Genomic DNA, 17,430 nt, shown 5'->3' with positions numbered 1-17,430 from the left:
CTTTTATTTTTCCCAATCAAACATTTGGGTTTGGTGAAATGTGTCAAGTCACTTATAATCTAGTAAAACTAGTGATCTTATGACTTAAACATAATGTAGAGGAACAGAGACGGTTGCACCTTCCTAATGATCAGACTAAATCACTAAAATGTAGAATGGACACACGTGTGTGTGGGTCTGTCTGTGTGTGTGGTGGTGGGGGGGTATTGTGTGCATATATGCCATGCAGGGTAGTGTTTCACTGGAAAATAACTCCATTTTGTCCTCCAAGCTAGGCACATGTTGGACAGGTTCACCTGGCATGGATTCTGATCTGTGGTCAGTATGTGGTCAGTGGCAAACATCTGCCTGGAGCTGTGCGTGTTCTGGCAGGCTTGGAGTTGGACGTGAACCCACCAGGAACGTGTGTGTGTGTGTGTGTGTGTGTGTGTGTGAATCCAGCTAAAAAATAAAGTTTGTCCTTGATGGCGTGCGTTTTGACCTTTGCGACCATCCTCTCATTGTTCAAACCTATTTTTAACGCCCAGATTTCAGACCCTTATGTTTATTCATAGCTCCCTGCTGTTGTTCATGAGCAGCAGCAAATGCAGGTCACACGTTATCATCTTTGGCTCATACAGCCTCTGCGAGACAGGGGACAGGACACAGTGGGTTTTTAATCCTCCTCATATTTATCCCACATACACTTTTGCTTTAGCGTCCGGGCCGGGCAGGTTTCAGCTCCGCTCACAGTGTAAATAATATAAGCAAGGATACAGAGATTCATGGTGAATGCTTTCTCCTTTTTCATTCGGCCTAAGCTTTTTTCTCTAAGTACTTTCCCCCTGTCTTTATATTGTTTATTTAGCTATTTATTTTACATCAGCACACCTACATGCTATAGTAATAAGAAAAAGCTGCAGGGTTTAATCTCAGAAGGCAAAGAGAGAGCATCATTGGTCTTATCAGCATTTTGCAGGGAGGAGTGCATTAGAAATTCAATAAATGGGGCTGCACATATGTAACACATGTAAAAGAAAAAAAAAGGATGCAGTTGAATAAATGGCCCCCTTTCATAGCTGAGAAAGCCAGCGTGTCATCAGAGATGACCCTTGTCGCCTTGTTTTGCTTCAGATTCTGTCACAGAGACTCCAGAAGGCATGTTATAGGCCTATTTTCCCCTGAGACAAACCGGCCAAAAGAAACATTTACTTCTATTTTTTTGTATACTGCACCACTTCAGAAGCTCATCCAATGAACCAAAATAGAAGCAGGAGAGCAGAGGTGAGGCAGGAATAAAAATGGATGGCTGAAATCGGGAGAGGAGATAAAAGAACACCGAGAAAGGAACTGCGTTGAAGAAAATCTAAGTAAAGGCAGGCAGGAGAAGAGAGGCAGGGAAATATAAACAGAATTAGGATAAGCAATAAAAAACAGATTAGGCAGCAAAACAATAATCGTACACATGACAGCCAGCAGTCGGACCCAAGTGTTTGTTTAAGTTTCTCACCGTGTCTCTGCGGATCGACTATAATGGCCAGGCTCAAAAAGGCGAGGCATGGTCGCTAACTCATTTTCTCTTGCTCCCTGAACACATTTTAGGGGGTAAAATGGATTGAAATTTGAGCACAGAAAGCTTTTCTGAGACACAGAGCTGCTTAAACTGTGTGTGCCTGGACTGTGGCGGTTTAAGAGCCTGAGTGGGAGACAAAGTGGTAGGTTTGGGACAACCTCCAGGAGCTTTTCCTGCACTAGCTTAGCAGCAAAGTGAGACGAACTCGGCTTTGAATTTGTGGAAACGTTTGCAATAATTGAAATGATGTTTGTGGTAATTAACTGCAGTTTTTTCTATCGGCCTGCTCTGAAATGGCTGGGCCATTTTCTGCTGTGCTGGTCTACTATATAATTTCATATTTACTCATGTTCTGCCATATGACCGCTACAAAGGATTTACCTGTGTCTAATTAAGAGGTTTCTGTTCCTCAGCAGGTGAAGTTCTTTTCTTTCGCTCTCAGCTCCAGCCTTCCAATCCCACACAGACGTATTTCTGTCTTGAAATCAGCATTTCACAACGTGTCTTAATGAGTTCTTCCTCCGTGTTTGTCATATTAATGCAACTATTCTAGAGTTACGCTGAAAGCTGAACTGATTGTGCCTCTGCTCTTATTTGCACTTCATGACTTATTTAAACCCCTGAATCCTCCACTGCTGGGTAATACTTATGTGGAGGGTCAGGAGGTCATGAGGTTGGTGTTTCTGGTTCCACTCTGAGGAAGACTAACTCATCCTGGACCTTTAGCCTTGCTTAGTTTTCGGAGGCGAGTCTTCCAGGTTTAATGTATGAGAGAACGTCAAAACTTTTATTTGTTTTTTTTTCAGCTTGTAGTTTTTGATTGACACGCTGTAAACGGGCACCTCGTTTTACCTCATGTCTTTAGTCGATATAATAATAACTGCTATGCAGTGCACTAATTATCCAATACTCCATTACATAAATGCTCCAAAGGATTTATAGTTGCATTTATCATTTTTCAGCATATAGTAGTTGCAAAGCTTCATCACACGTGTGCATTTTAGAGGTCTAAATACTCTAGGTGGTTACTTTACGCCCCCATCTGATATCAGCTCTTCTGGTCCAGATGGGTAAGTCCACAAACAACAAATATGCGACCCACATTTTATCTCTAATGTCAGTTTAAGTGCGACCCACGGAATGACAAGAGGGTTCAAATAGGGAACCTGGATATTTTGGGCCTCACAAATCTGCAGCATCATCGCCTCTGATTATGAGGAAGTCAACTTGGAAATTACCTTGTCAATATTCCAAATGAATTACACAGCAGAGTTATTATTTAGGAGACATCATCGGTCTCTTTAGCTGTCATATGTTCCATTACTATCTAGAGTTCTCGCGTCTCTTTGGATTTAAGCAGGTATTGTTATGGAAAGCTGTATTAGAGATATCATAAAAGATACTACAAGTCGGGCTTGTGTTTTACAGATGCTGTCGTGACCTTGTCAACATATTCCCAGAATCGTTACTGAACTGGATGTTGGCAGGCCAGATATCGCTGCACGCTTCTCAAAAATACCACAAAAGAACGATTATTGTGTTAGCGAGCATAAGCTGCTTTTGGTTTTAATTGAAGATGAGATTTTGGGGATTAGCTGGATGTGTGTAGGCAGTCAGACGTCTGTCCTGCTCTTTATGGGTACAGCAGGGCCGCATGTAGTCAGCTATTTTTCTGTGTGTGAACACTCAAATTGCCTCTTTTTCGGTTCGAATTTCATTTAAGTCAGATAATAAGACTGTGGAGCTATTCTGGCAGGGTGAGTGATGTCTTCCTGCTTCCTCAAATGCCATTGAAAAAGGATATAATTCCTCAACCTGCATTCATAGCAAAATGCACCTTGCATGTTAAATCAATAGTGACTGAAAGTAATGAATTAAGGAGCAGCTCCTTGAGGTTTTTCTTCTTATCACTCCATTCTGCGTGGTGTCTGCGGACCAAGATATTGAATTAGAATTAGAATTAGCCTGTTGGTTGTCATGCTTGCTAATTGAAGGCCAATCTTTTCTGTTTTATCTACTCCATTAAGTGCTTTAGTCATGATGTATTGCTCGTATGCAGACGGTGAGGCATTAGCAAGGGTTTGGACTCCTTTTTTGTTTGCTCTGAAACACTCAATCTGCATCATTTTTAATTAAGTTAATCGCACAGACCTAGTTTAAACCAACCAAACAAGGCACCAACACCTATGTATTAGTATGCAAATTGAAAAAAAACCCTAATAAATAAATAGTTTCAGCATTATTTACCACTACAGTCCTGTTTTCTGGGGGGGGAAAACATTCATTTTCTGCTTACAAGCTTCATTATTATGGAAAGTCAGAAATGTAAGATGAAAGCACTGGTGAGGCCGCGTATGTTTTGTTTCAAAGGCTCGTCTTTTTGTTTGAAAAATCATACTGGAAAGTGAAGATGTTTCAAAGCAAAGTTCATCCTCGGGCTCTGTCAGTCTTAAAAAGCACCAGTCGGTGTCTCACATATTTCTTGAATATTCTGCTGGTCTTTGGTGCCATTTTAAACCCATAAACTGCAGCAGTCAGCGTGCTGCAGGCAGGTGTGCTAGTTTTGGATGACGTGTAAGGTGATTCGAGTTTTGCTTTCAGCCACCATCCATCCTGGCAGTCTTTCTCCTCTTCACACACATAAATTCCCACCCTAAGAAATCATGAACCAGGTCAGAACTCATCTGATGACAGCAGGGCGGGCATTGGGGGGGGGGGCATGCTCACCCACAGCATCAAGCAATGTAACTCATCTGCATGCAGGAAAGGTGAGTGACATCAACTGAGCTTTCAGACACCTGTGAGGACCGGCAAGAGTCAATTGCTTCTTCAAGTGACGCAGGGGAGTTTACCTGGTCTCCACCATTGTTCTTCTCTTTGTGCTCCCTTGCTGCTGTAGCTAGCTCTCCTCTCTTGGTATGAATGCTTACTTTAGTGTCCAGCCTGACATCAGTGCTTATGTATATCCCAAAGAAATCTGCTTGCCGCAGCCGCTGTTGCTGTTCTTGACATAAAAGCTTGACTTTTTGAATCAAATAAATGGACACTGTGATTTTTTGTGATGAACTTCCCCTTTTTAGCGACGTAAAAAATATTCCTCGGCACTGTTGGAGTGATCACAGAGCCATTGTTCAGCCTGAGGCAAATAAATGATGCCTGAAAAAGTGTCCCTTCCCTTGAAAACAGTGAACTATCTTCATATGCTCATGTACAATCACGGACGTACGTTCCTTTTCCCACCATGTGCACCAAGTGAAATTATCCTTGGATGCTCCAGTTAGAATCTTTATCACAAATCCGTTGTAACCGGAGAATGCTGCTTACCTCACAGTTAAATCCCTCAATGGTTCTCTCGGTTCTGCTTCCTGGCCCGCTGAACTGAACCCGGTCTACATCTGTGTTTGTGTCTTAAAACAATCCTGATAAACACTAACTACAGATGGGCACAAAGACCCGTGCCATATTGTGACACTCACCAGACGATTGCAAGGCTTTGTAATTTAAATTCTAATAAGAACTCGGGCACTCCTCAGGACCCAGTGTGGGTTTCTCCTCCGGCAGCCAGCCACCTCAAACTGGCAATTACTGGCAAACAAATTGCTTTTCACTGTTCTCTAGGTCCTTCTTTGACTATTACTTCCATTATGTTTTCCATCCTCTGTCATTTTAAAAACTAATTTACGTCCTCTTTAGATGTGGAGACATATACGTCACTTTCTTTTGAAACGCAGATGTGGCCGTGAATGAGAACAATCATCGAGTCGATCGATGAAAGAACCTCTTTTTTAAAGGCGCATAAAGGAACGGACCATGAAAAGAGGCACACCATTTCTGCTGCCGCTCGTTCCAAAAAAACCTCATTAGGATCTTTAGCAAGCATCACGTTAATATTCATTTCAAGCCTGGCAACATTCTTAGACAGGGGTCGGTCCACCCAAAGGACAGAACCCCCAGGTGGAGTCAGATCACTGATTGTGCAGCACTTCCATCTTCAACGAGAGGAGGAGGCCTATGATGTTACTTTCCTCCCACATCCAGCACTGCTGAATCTTCTCCCCAAACAGGTCAACATCCATTCACACCTGGGTGAAGCACTCCACTCTCTCTTGGAGCATGTGACCATAACAGCTCACCTGAGCATTTCGAACATCCCTTCACGGCAGCTATAACAACCACCCAATGACAGGCATTCAGCCCCTTTGATCCAGCAGAAGTACAAATACCAAGATGGTTGTTGGTGGTAGCTCAGTCTGTTGGGAACTGAGCTGAGAAGCAGAGGGTCCTTGGTTCAAGCCCCAGGCTGGATCAAACATGGAAGGTGATCTGGTGGTAGGAGAAGTTGTCAGAATATCTTCAGAGCACTGTCAAGGGCATCCTTTTCTTCACCCCAAAAGGGGTAAAGCAGTTAAGAAGATGAGATGAGAACAAGCTAGTCAGGACTAAGAAAGACTCTCAAAAGAGAAAGCAAACCTCGTCTAGATGACTTTCTGCAAGACCACAAATAAGCTCCTAACTGCCTGCTTAATGCTAAAAATGTCACATGGTTGATTGATTGTGTTCAGTGATGAACATTTTGTTTTGATAAGTGTTATGTAGCCTGAAATTTGAATGGAATAATGCTTAAAAATCATATTATTATTTCAGATTCTAAACAGTAACTGAAGTCGTAAAACATCCATTTTTATTATATGTTGTCTGTCAGCTTCCTGCACAGTAGCTGCTGTTATTGGGATGAGCAGAGGTTTATTTGCACTTGACCAGCGTTCCAAGCCCACACAAATATGTGTTTGGCCGCATTTTAAAAGCTTTTCTACAGCGTTTAGATTGGCGTGCTGTGTGACTGTGGCATGTCAGGAAGGTCAGTCCGCCATCATTTGCATGGCCGAGGACAAATGCTGCAGATTGTAAAACCAGGCTGAATTCAAAACCTTCCTGCTTCTTCTGGTAGACCTGCATTAGAGTCGGTGGGGATGCAGTTTGTTCATCATTTATCAATTTATGACTCTACTGGGTTCATTCAGGCACATTAATACTGCAGTTTTTATCCCCCCCAAAAGGTCCAGACACAAATCTGTGTTTTAATAGGCCCCGCGTGGGAAACGGCTCTCTTGGCACGAATCTGTCCCAGCAGTTTGGACCTGTCGACCCATCCGTGGGGACACCGGGGAACGGCCGTGTCTCGGGCCACATGACATTTCTTCCCTAATGAGCAGCATCGAAGAAACCGCGCGAGCAGGACAGGCAGAACAAATTTCCGCCGTAAAAATCGACACATAATCGCGTCCCACTGAAAGGTTTCTGCAACTGGAATCATCGTTTATACGGCACAGATGCAAAGTGCTTGTTTTTGAAACTGATGTCACGAAACAGCTTAAGCATTTTTCCAGGATATTCGGCAAAAAAAAGTTAGCATTACTTCTGAAGATGCGGGCTGATTAAGTTAAAAGATTCATAATAGTAGATTTTTAACATAATAAAATGGAAGATTTTTATTACAGCATTTTGTTATCCTTCTTATGAAGCACACTCTGTTTTCATGCTCAAATGAATTTTGGAATGATTCCACATGGTCATTATTTCCATGCATGACTGAGCCGCAGCTCCGTGCAGCCTGGTGGTCCGGCTTTGGCTGTCGCTTGTAATTGAACTCTGTGCTGACTCCGAATCCGTCGTCACTGGCTTTAAAAACCGAAAAGGCCTCTTCAGTGCTCAGATGTGGTTTTCATTAAGCAGGAGACACTTGCTGTCCAGGATGGGTCAGGAAAGTGGAGGAAGTGAGTGGAGAAGTTGTGGAACAAAGGTGGGAAGTTCAGGGAGGAAAGCTGATTTTGTGTCTTCTCTGCCAAAGGTTCTCCCTGTTTCAGGTGATGACACAACACCCTATAAACACGGCAGCACCCTTGGGCTGCCATGGCAGGTTACGGGGCTGATTTATTACCCCCGATCCTCCCAAAGCCTCCTCTCATTAAAGGAACCTCTAACTTGTAGGAAACAAACATAACATTTGCCAAGTGTGCATTGAGGCACGTCATGTGTGTACTTTAGAGGCTTTTTCACGTATGAAATGACATTTTGTTTTCTATGAAAACAGTCACATTGTTCAGCAAGGCTTATAGAGTTTTATTAATGTTTTATGATGAAAGACAGGATTCTGCAGGCAAATCTACATTTCATTAAAAGCAGAAAGACACACAGTGGTTTCTAGCAGAAGACACCTTATTAATCATCTGATTGTATTAGTGTACAGTGCATTTCTGATTGTTTTTTAAAGAGAAGGCATTTCCTGTCTATTTTTGATCATCATTTTGAAAATGTAATGTGTTACAATTCCCCACTGGGGGATGCTTTGAAGAAACTCTGTGTGGCAATGTGAGGGGAGAACTGTTGCTGGACCATAAGCAGGAGATCTGTGCTAATTAGTTGTCCAGAATATGCTACAAATTGTTTCATCTGTAAGTTAAGCTTTCTATATGAGGGGCCGTAGGGGCCAGGAAGGGGCCATTGAGTACAAGCCCAGCTGCCAGGTCTGTGCTTACAACAAACCAGAACAGTGAGCTTCATTGGTTCTGCAGCCCATTTCTGCCCACACGCTTGGCTAATTAGCTGTAACCAGGGTGGATGTGAATTCTCAAAGCTGCCTCCCACAGTTACACATATCAGGACTGCTATAAATTGAGTTAGCGTGTTTTTTTTCTCTCCTCAAAGGGGTGAATTCTGCATTTGGTGTGTAAAAAGAGGGAAAAAAGCAAAGCCGAGTACATATCTGTTAGGTGTGATGTTAAACCGTTAAAATGGACATAACCAACATTCGCCCCGCTTTTTAATGAGTAACCCCATTCTTCTACTTTGACACTTCCCTTCGGGGGTCACTAGAGTGAATCAATTCTATCCATGTGATCACATCCTCTGGGCCCTCTGCTCCTGCCCCAGCTAACACCATGTCCTCTTGACCTTTAGATTGACCTCACTGATGCAGAAATCACAGCAGTAATTTCCTTCAGCTTGCAAATTCATTGCCGTTGATCTCAATTTCTTTCATAAGGCGGTAATTTATAGTAGTTTTGTTTAGGTTGCAGGGAGTTCAAAAACCCACCTATTTATGCACAAGTCATAGTTTGTCCTTAGAGTCAATAAAATGTAGAAGCAAACGTGCAGCCAAAATGGGTTATATAACCAAGGTTTTATTATTCATGCTCAAGCTCTGTTCTAAAGCCTGTGGAGATTTCAAAGATTGCACTATTATTTCTGGTTGCATGAAGGGATTTTCATGCTTATGCAATTTATGATTTACCAAAAAAAGGCATGATCAAGGATTTCAAGATGCTTTATTGCTCACCAAGCTTGCCTAGAGTTCATTTCTTTTCACATGCACTCTCTTACATTTTGTCCTTTTAACTGTAGTCCTTGTTTATCACTTTGGCTGCCATTATTGAGCTGTTTTAGGCTTTGCTAGCATGCACGGGCACAGCCAGGGCATGATGTCAAACCCTGTGCATGTCAGGTTCTGTGGATCTTATCCTGGTCAATCCGTGATTAACTGCAATCAGTGGATCTGTGCTTACTTATTGATCCTCCTACACCCAACAACCAGCCAATTAGTGTAACCAGCGACTGGTTGGCATCCTGATCATGTCTGTTTGCATCCCTGGAAACGAATGTCTCATCCTCTCTCGAAGCCGGACCGGAGGCGTCACGCTTGGCCGTGGCTATTGATCAGTGCCGTGTGTGTTGTGTGCTGTGATGATGGTTTGTTATGCGGTTGTTTGACCCTCATCCTCCCACGCTGTGACCCTCCGCTGCAGCTCGCAGCAGCACGGATGCAGAAACTGTGCCAGAGCTCTTTTTCCCTCCAGCCTAATGGAACAGCTTCAGTGTTGAGCAGCCAGAAACGGTGCCAGATATTCTTATCGACTCTGATTTTTGATTGTGGCAGCGTTTTGGCAACAAGACAAAGCTTTTCTTTGTGTTGTGCATGTGCAGGTTTTACAAAACTCAAAGCAATTCGAGTTTCCTGTAAACACGTTGCAGGAAAAAACAGTTTGTATTGTCAATGTTTAATTTGAAATATACCGTACTTCATGCTGACAAGGTTCATTAGGAGCCAGTGGACCTGTAATTAAGCTTGAACAATCAGTTCCCTGTTGTTTTAATCATTGATTTGTCGTTTTGCTTGTTTTTTTGGCTAATTTTCTCTCAGCGGCTACTCTTACAATCCCCACACAGTATACAGTTATAAAAATGTCATCTGTTATCTTGCTTTTTGTTATTAATTAACTATTGAGTGATTGAAAGTGACCATTGAATCAACCAAATATATTGTCACGTTATTGTTATTGGAGTTGTTACGTCACATTTGATTCAGTTTGGGAAGGTTCTTTTAAAAAAAATATTAAATCCCACAACCAGAAAGGGTAGATCAAGGTTCAGAACTTTACTAAAGATGTGAAATTTGGAATGATTTCAACAACATTTTCAATTCTTCTTTCATTTCAAAGCAATTTCATTTCATCATAGCCCCCAGGATATGATTGAGGGCTTGAAAGAGAGCATTGTTGCTCAGTGATGATGAATTATTGACCAGCGGTTGGAAAATGAATGTCTGCCTCGATCCACCTGCACCAAAACGTCAGAGGAACAGATACGCAGATAAATGCACCCTTTCGGATTGGCCATATAACAGTGGGACCACAGTTTTTAGTCATTTTCAAGTACAGTTTAGCCTGAACCTGAAAACATGTATTTTCAACTATGTGTACCTGGAAAATGTTTGTTCTGTTACTGCCAGAAATGTTCCTGTACTCTTCCAGGTGCATATAATGGGCTTTTTTGGGGGTGAGAGGATTTTCTGCTGGAGGCCTTGTCAGACATAATCGGATTCATGTTTATTTCTCGCAGGCTTAGGGGAGCCCACCTCGAGAGCATGAGCGGTCTTATGCAGTATTGATAATAGAGATGACATTGTGTTACTGCAAAATCCCATGTGTGTGTGTATGTGTGTGTGTGTGTGTGTGTGTGTGTGTGTGTGTGTGTGTTGGCAGCAGTCTGTCCATCTTTTGTTCGCTTGCACAGATGGTGTTTGCGTCACTCATCTTTCTTTTATTTTGCTGAGCATACCTCAGTGTCTGTAACAATTATTGGCTGAGCGCACGTGGGGGGTTGTGAACAGGAGAGTTAGTAATTTGCAGACTGCTCTGGTCATTTAAGCGTGGATTTGATGGTGACTAAGACAGGTTTCAACCCTCGAACTGTAAATCTCACTACAGTGGCGAAACATCCACAGTGATGTTTTTATCAGTGAGATTAACTTTCATTGACTTCTTAAGTGTCGTTGACTACCTATATTTACAATCTGTATGTTTTCAAAAATGTGTGGCACAATCCAGAACAGCACAGGGGTGCCGCAAGGATCTGTCCTGGCCCCGTTCCTGTTTACCATCTATACAGACGATTTTAAATGCAAATCCTCCAGAGTTGTTCTGACAGTACAGTTACCGTCGGTCATATTAATGGAGGAGAGGACGACAAGTACAGGAGTCTAAACAGGGACTCTGAGATCTAAAGAACAACAAGCATCTTTATCTTAACACCACAAAGACCAAGGAGATAGAGGTGGAGGAGGATCCCACCTGGAGGAGGAAGCTGAGTGTGGCGACAGTGTGAAGATCACTACCAGGGTCCAATCACCCTTGTTCCACTCATCCATCCATCCATCCATCCATCCATCCATCCATCCATCCATCCATCCATCCATCCATCCATCCATTATCAACCCCCCATCCATCCATCCATCCATCCATGAGAAATCACTCTCAGGGATCAGATTTATTGTCATCAACATCTGCTTAGACTTTCACCGTCCCTTCAGGTTAAATTAACCATCATGTGAGGTTCTACTACTTTGGTTCCAAGTGAAACGTCTCCGTAATAAAGGAACGTGTTGCCACTATGTTATGTGCTCACCCTCCGCTCGATGAAGACAACAGCTTTCATCACAAAGTGCCACTTAATTGTTAGTTTAACGACCAGGAGTATAAAACCTTAACGGCGTCTGCTCAGGTCTCAGCTGCTCATTAGCAAATGAATCAGGGTAACACACCCTTCCATTGCTATATCATAAGAAAAAACACAATATCGGACACTTTACTGTACACAACTTTGGTGATGAATGTGACTCACAATTACAACCTACAATGAAGATGACGTCATTGAAATGTTATGTTCTCATGTTATAAACCGGATTCTGTCGGCACCAACGGGGCTTTAATTTAACCAGAGTAGCTTCAGGGAACATGTCAATCTTCTTCTTTAGCAGAGTGCTGCGTGTGTATGTTAATTGCTTGCTTGTCCTTAATCCAGGCTGATCAATAAGCTATCACTCTCTCTGCCCTGAGCGATACCACTTTAATTATATGAGTATGGAAGCGTGCGCTTCGCTGTCAGACCCATGGCAGCTGCTTACACGCGTTCTGTTGACCTTGCAGATGATGAAGTTTGCCTGGGACAACTACAAGCTCTACGCCTGGGGGAAGAACGAGCTGAGGCCGCTGACCAAAAACGGACATATTGGCAACATGTTTGGTGAGTTTTCGGGTTTCTCATTTGCTTTTCCGTGTCAACAAATGTCACCTGGTCTCTAGACGTGAGGGATGAATTAAAGGTGGAACTATTAAAATGGAATCTACATTTTTCAAATAAAAATCCATCACAGCTCCTGTACATACTACTCTTTTTTTTAAGTCATTTGACACCAATTTGCTCCTGCATGATGTAAACTAAAGGTGCCCTTGCAGCCATCAGAGCTCAAGTGAATCTGAAGTTTTAGTTGAAGAAAAGCAGATGAGAAACTGACAATAAAGTGTCTCAAACAGCCTCTTGAATGGATGAAGATGCGTGTGCTGCACCGCGAAATGCTAATCATTATTGCGAATGGGCAAGTTCACTGCATAATGCATGACCTTTTATCTTCTCTGGATGATTCATTATCTTCATTTTCATTATTATCCAAATTTGCACTGTTTGGCACAACAATAATGAGGCAAATCGTTTCTTCTGAGGAACTAAGCACATTTGAGAGATTTTGCAGCCTTTAAGTGATGCAATAGGAAGAAAGTTCAAGATTTGTTCCTAATTCTGTCACACAGAAAAGACGAAAACAAGGAGTGTTTTCTTCACCCCATCAACACAGTGCTTACGGTCGACGTGAAAAGATGAATGCTAACATTTATAAATAAGCAACAGCTAAGGTTTCCGTCTAAAAGAAGAACATTGCAGATAAATATATAACATTTTGTTTGTATTACATATAAAACCCAAACCCAGCAAGGTGGTTCACAACAAGACTAATGTTATTCATGGTATATAATTCTTTTTAGTGCAAAAGGAAGTGGGCTTTGCACCTGTTGCACGTCCTGGCTCTTCCGTCACCACGTCCTCGTTACCTCTCTCATCGTGGGGAAGCACAGAAGCTGCCACAAGTGCCACAACCGCCTCTAATTGGCTCAGGCCTCAGGCTGTCTGCTATGGAGCATTTCATTCACTTCACTCGGCAGAGCCAGAGGGAAATCCCATAAAACTGCCCCCAATAAAAGTTAATCAGACTTGGACGGGTGCTGCCGTCTGCCATCAAATCTGCAGGGATTGTAGATTATTAATGTCATGATGAAAGCTATCTTGAAAATAGTGTTTCTGATCTCTTATTTCCCGCAAAGGTCATAGTTGCGATCATGTTGTTTTTAAGTGGTCACCTTCAATTATGTTATATCTGTTCTATTCCAAAGTGTCCAATCCAGTTTTATCTTTGGACGAGTTTGCCGAGGTGAAGCATTAATTAATGACCCAAGCTCAGCAGTACCAAAGTGCAGTTTTTAAAATTCTCTGAAAGATTTGCTCATGAATAGGAACCTGTACCGTGAGGGTACAGGTTCAAGATATAAGACACATACAAGATATAAAACACATACTCAAGCACTTGGCAGTTGACACTGACCTCCCTCTGTGTCATCCTCCGGTAAAACTTGCAACCTTGCACCTTTACACTTTCCCCTGAATTTTGTCTTCAATTTCAAATCCGTAACAATTCCACCAGGCAGAGAAATCGAATGACTTTTTGAACCTGCTGCTGAGTATTTTCCTCTGAATTAGGCGTTGAAGTGATGCTGTCATGCAGCTTTGCTTTGTTCAACGGCCTTTTAACGGAAGCGATTACTGCAGTTAGTGTTGGTTCTAATCTCCAGTTAGCTCCTTCAGGTGGTGTCAAGGCATCTTCTCACCCCACTTTGAGGCGTCATTTACCAGGCTCACCCTGAATGCTAATGGCTGCGCTGCTGTAGGTCGTGAAACCTTAAAGCCCGAGGAAGATGATGATACCGTAAGCTGTTGTGATGAGTTTGTCCCAAAGCTGCATTGAAGGCATTTTTGAATCCAAACACGCTCGCAGCTACGAGGTCGGACCCGTGAAATTAGGAAGCCCATTTGAAAACGATTATACAAAATGTGGTCCGAGTTCAGCATCCACCTTTTCACAAGACAGTGCACTTTGGTTTTAAATATTCCTAATGTTTAATCAATATCACAGCATTATTGCATGATTGTGTAATAAATTATGTCACAGACAGTAATTATATTGACTTTTTAATGGAGCATGGAGCAAAAGCAGCTTCTTACTGTCTTACTGCTGCTGTGCTTTCTACAGATTGTTTTCTGCTGCTTCCTGTCTGAGCAGTCTCCATCTGTGACAGTTACAAGGCAAAACAGAAGAAGTTGAGATGTTGTAAAAATACTACATAGATACACAGATCCTGTTCTCCACCAGCTCCCTAGAGCTGTCTTCTACATTTAGTTTACAATGAACTTTGTGTTTTAGCATGAATATTTTATGAGTCCAAAGCACAAAAGCATCATAAAATAAAGAAGAAGAAATAAATGCAGATGGCTAAGCAGCAACCTTTGCTGTCGACTCTATGGACTGAACAATTCTGAAAATTCCATTCACTCCTGCTGCTTGTAATGAATTTTTTTAGGAAAACATGTTAAAAGTTCTCATAGAGTGGTAGTATGAAAAATCCTTTTCAGTTTATTTAATTTCCTTTGCTATGGCGCTGAACCCCCCCGTCTGCCATTGTAGTAAAAAAGACACTTTAATCAGACCTGCCCAAGCGTCACCTAACCTTATCCCCGGCACCAACAATATCCCAACACTAAAGGCAGCATTAGGAACCTAAGGAGGTAGGAGGGAATGCTCCTGCTTTATTGTTTACAAAAAGTTATCTCCGAGGTAACGGGAAGGATATAAGCTTTTGTTAACTTAATTTTTGAGTGCATCTCCACAGATTATTAAAATCAGTAGTGTGATCTAGTTTTTGAACTTTCTGACTGTGAAGCTAAGTGTATCCAGTCTCACATGAATCCTGACAATTATTAATTTTTTTACGCCAACTTTTCGAACAATGCCGCTCCTTTCCGTACCGCAAGCAACCAGAAAAGGATGAAAAAGGAGAAGGGTTACGATTTTTTTTTAAAATTCAGCAGGTTTCAGCTGCATTGCCGCCATCATGGACGCAAACGTTAAAGTGGAAAAGCACGTCCTTTCTCATCGTTATTTAATGACCGTTAATTATTTGGGCAGCTGGCAGCAGGTTGTGTTGAACGGAGACCAGGTCATTTGTGCATTTGTGGCCTTTGTCTTCGTACAGCAACAGCCCATCTCGAATAATGCTTTTTTTTCACTTCACTTTATTACTTCAGCTAAGCTTTCCTTGATGATACAAAGTGATTATGTGCAATAACTAACGGACAAGTTTCTCTGATAGAAATTCACTTTCGTTCTTCTGTTGGTCCTGATTAGAAATAGCCAAACTGAAGGATTGGTCAAGCTTTCCTTGTTCTTTTTGATCATAAAGGATTGCAGAATCCCTCCTTTCTGACAGCTAATTGCCATTTTCATCTGCTGCACGTCTTTTGGTGAACGGCTTTATCTCAGATGAGGCAGAATAGACCACATGACTTAAACAGTAGAGTGATAGGCCAGTGAGTGTGGGTGGGAGAGGAGAAACAATTTAATGGTTGAACCATATTTTCATTCTGCTTTCATTGTTTATGGAGCAGTGTGTTGTGTGCAGGCAGTCTCAGGGAGTGCCTGTAAATGTCACTTTCTAGACTAGAGTGAGAAGCCAGGTATGAAATTAGACGCTGTGCTCTTTAATTTCAACATTTTAGAGTCACCACATCATTCCTGGAATCCCGCTAATCATAGTTTTTCCTTCATTTCTTGATGGTGATACCGTTTTAGTCAGCCGCATCCAACTTTTCTCTCATTTCTCTCCAGTTAATAAGCAGAAAGTCGTTAAAAAACCCTTATTGGTTCTGTTTCTTCTTTTTGTGAAATACACAGTATGGAAGGTCCTACAAATGGAGCTGTGGAAAATGCAATTGAGAAATCTACTATAGACAAAATATTTTATTAATTATTAGTTACTAAGGATTATGGAACCTTTAACAGCATAACGGTGACAGATCATTAAGGATTTTCTTTATCATGCTGATATTATCAGTAAAGGTGAGCGATGGGACTCACTGAAGGTCGCTTCTATCATCTCTGGGATGTGTTTGATGTTATTTCTTCGCTGGATTTTAACACTTGAAATCCATGGAAAGAAAGAAATAAAAAAGAAAATAACTGGGAAAACAGAAATCCTGCGCCAAACTTGGCAGCAACAGACTAACTTCCATCTTCTAGCAGATGCTCGGGGTGCTTGGCTGCGTTCACCAGCTGCCAGTTGCCCTCTAAAAAAATCTACTTAAAATGCTATTATGGGCGACATAATTGATAAATAGCTAAACAATGGCCTGAAATCGGATTTGTCTCAATGACAATTTCAATTGCAGCGGCTTCAAGAATTATTCGCAATGCTCATCCTGTTAATGACTAAGATTGAACCTTTTCAGATAGTTTTAAGATGATTTTGATGTTAAATGATCATAAAAAAAACATTGAATATATTATTTGATGGTTTTTAGAAGGAGAATTAATGTGAGTAAATGGATCTTCGTCATTTTGCAGTATTTCACTGAGATGTCTAATCCTGCACATTTATCAGGAGGTGTGGCTCAGCCGGGAATTGAGAATTATGCTTTAGTTTTGTGAATGTGACAGTTTCTGAGCAATTGAAGGAAGAAAGGAAGGAAACTTCTAGAGGCCAAAAATGGAATGATGATTCCTGCTGAAAAAAATGTTGCCGTGATCCTTTTTGCAGTGACTAAACTCACCTCCTGAAGGTTTTTTATAGCCTGGTCAGATATTGTGATCCCAGTGTTGGATTTCCCACCATCTCTGTTAGTCCATGAGACGTCCATGAGCAACGTCCTGTCCCTGGGACGGAACCAGATTTGGGCCGAGTGAAAGGTTCATTGTATCATTTTATTATTATTCTTGTAATGTTTATAGTAATGTCCACACACACACACACACACACACACACACACACACACACACACACACACAAAATTTACCGCTACTAGTTTTTGTTCTATGTGCTTTTGGTGCTTCTTGGGTTTGCACTCACTACTCAACTTTGAGGCTGGCTTTACAAGCCTGCTCATATTCTCGCACTTTTTACGAACATCATCGCATCGGCGATATCACGGTGGATTCGGGCAAATTTGTTGCATTTTACCACTTGAAAATTAGAAACATTAAAGGGAAAATAATTGGGAAAGTACAAACTTGGCAGCATCAAACCAACATCTGATTTCTGCTGATGCTGGAAGTGCTCGGCTTTGTTCATCAGCTGCCAATTTTTCCCTGAAAAGGTCATTATGTGATGGCGGCCCTCATTATTTATAGATACACAAATAAACATGGTCTGAGATCCACTAAATCT

General features: G+C 41.8%; 1 protein-coding gene across 2 annotated transcripts in view; it reads left to right on the top strand.

The window, feature by feature from the left end:
* The window catches only part of LOC130532885 (mannosyl-oligosaccharide 1,2-alpha-mannosidase IA), a 129,313-nt gene that overhangs the window by 44,988 nt on the left and 66,895 nt on the right, over nucleotides 1–17,430 (top strand). For both annotated transcript variants that reach the window (XM_057045806.1, XM_057045807.1), the window contains exon 2: nucleotides 12,034–12,130. In XM_057045806.1, the coding sequence (XP_056901786.1) occupies nucleotides 12,034–12,130 (97 nt within the window). The remainder of the gene's footprint in view (nucleotides 1–12,033; nucleotides 12,131–17,430) is intronic.

This window comes from Takifugu flavidus, chromosome 10 (genome assembly GCF_003711565.1).
Source record: "Takifugu flavidus isolate HTHZ2018 chromosome 10, ASM371156v2, whole genome shotgun sequence".
NCBI classification, from domain to species: domain Eukaryota; kingdom Metazoa; phylum Chordata; class Actinopteri; order Tetraodontiformes; family Tetraodontidae; genus Takifugu; species Takifugu flavidus.
This window is presented reverse-complemented; position numbering and strand designations above follow the sequence as displayed.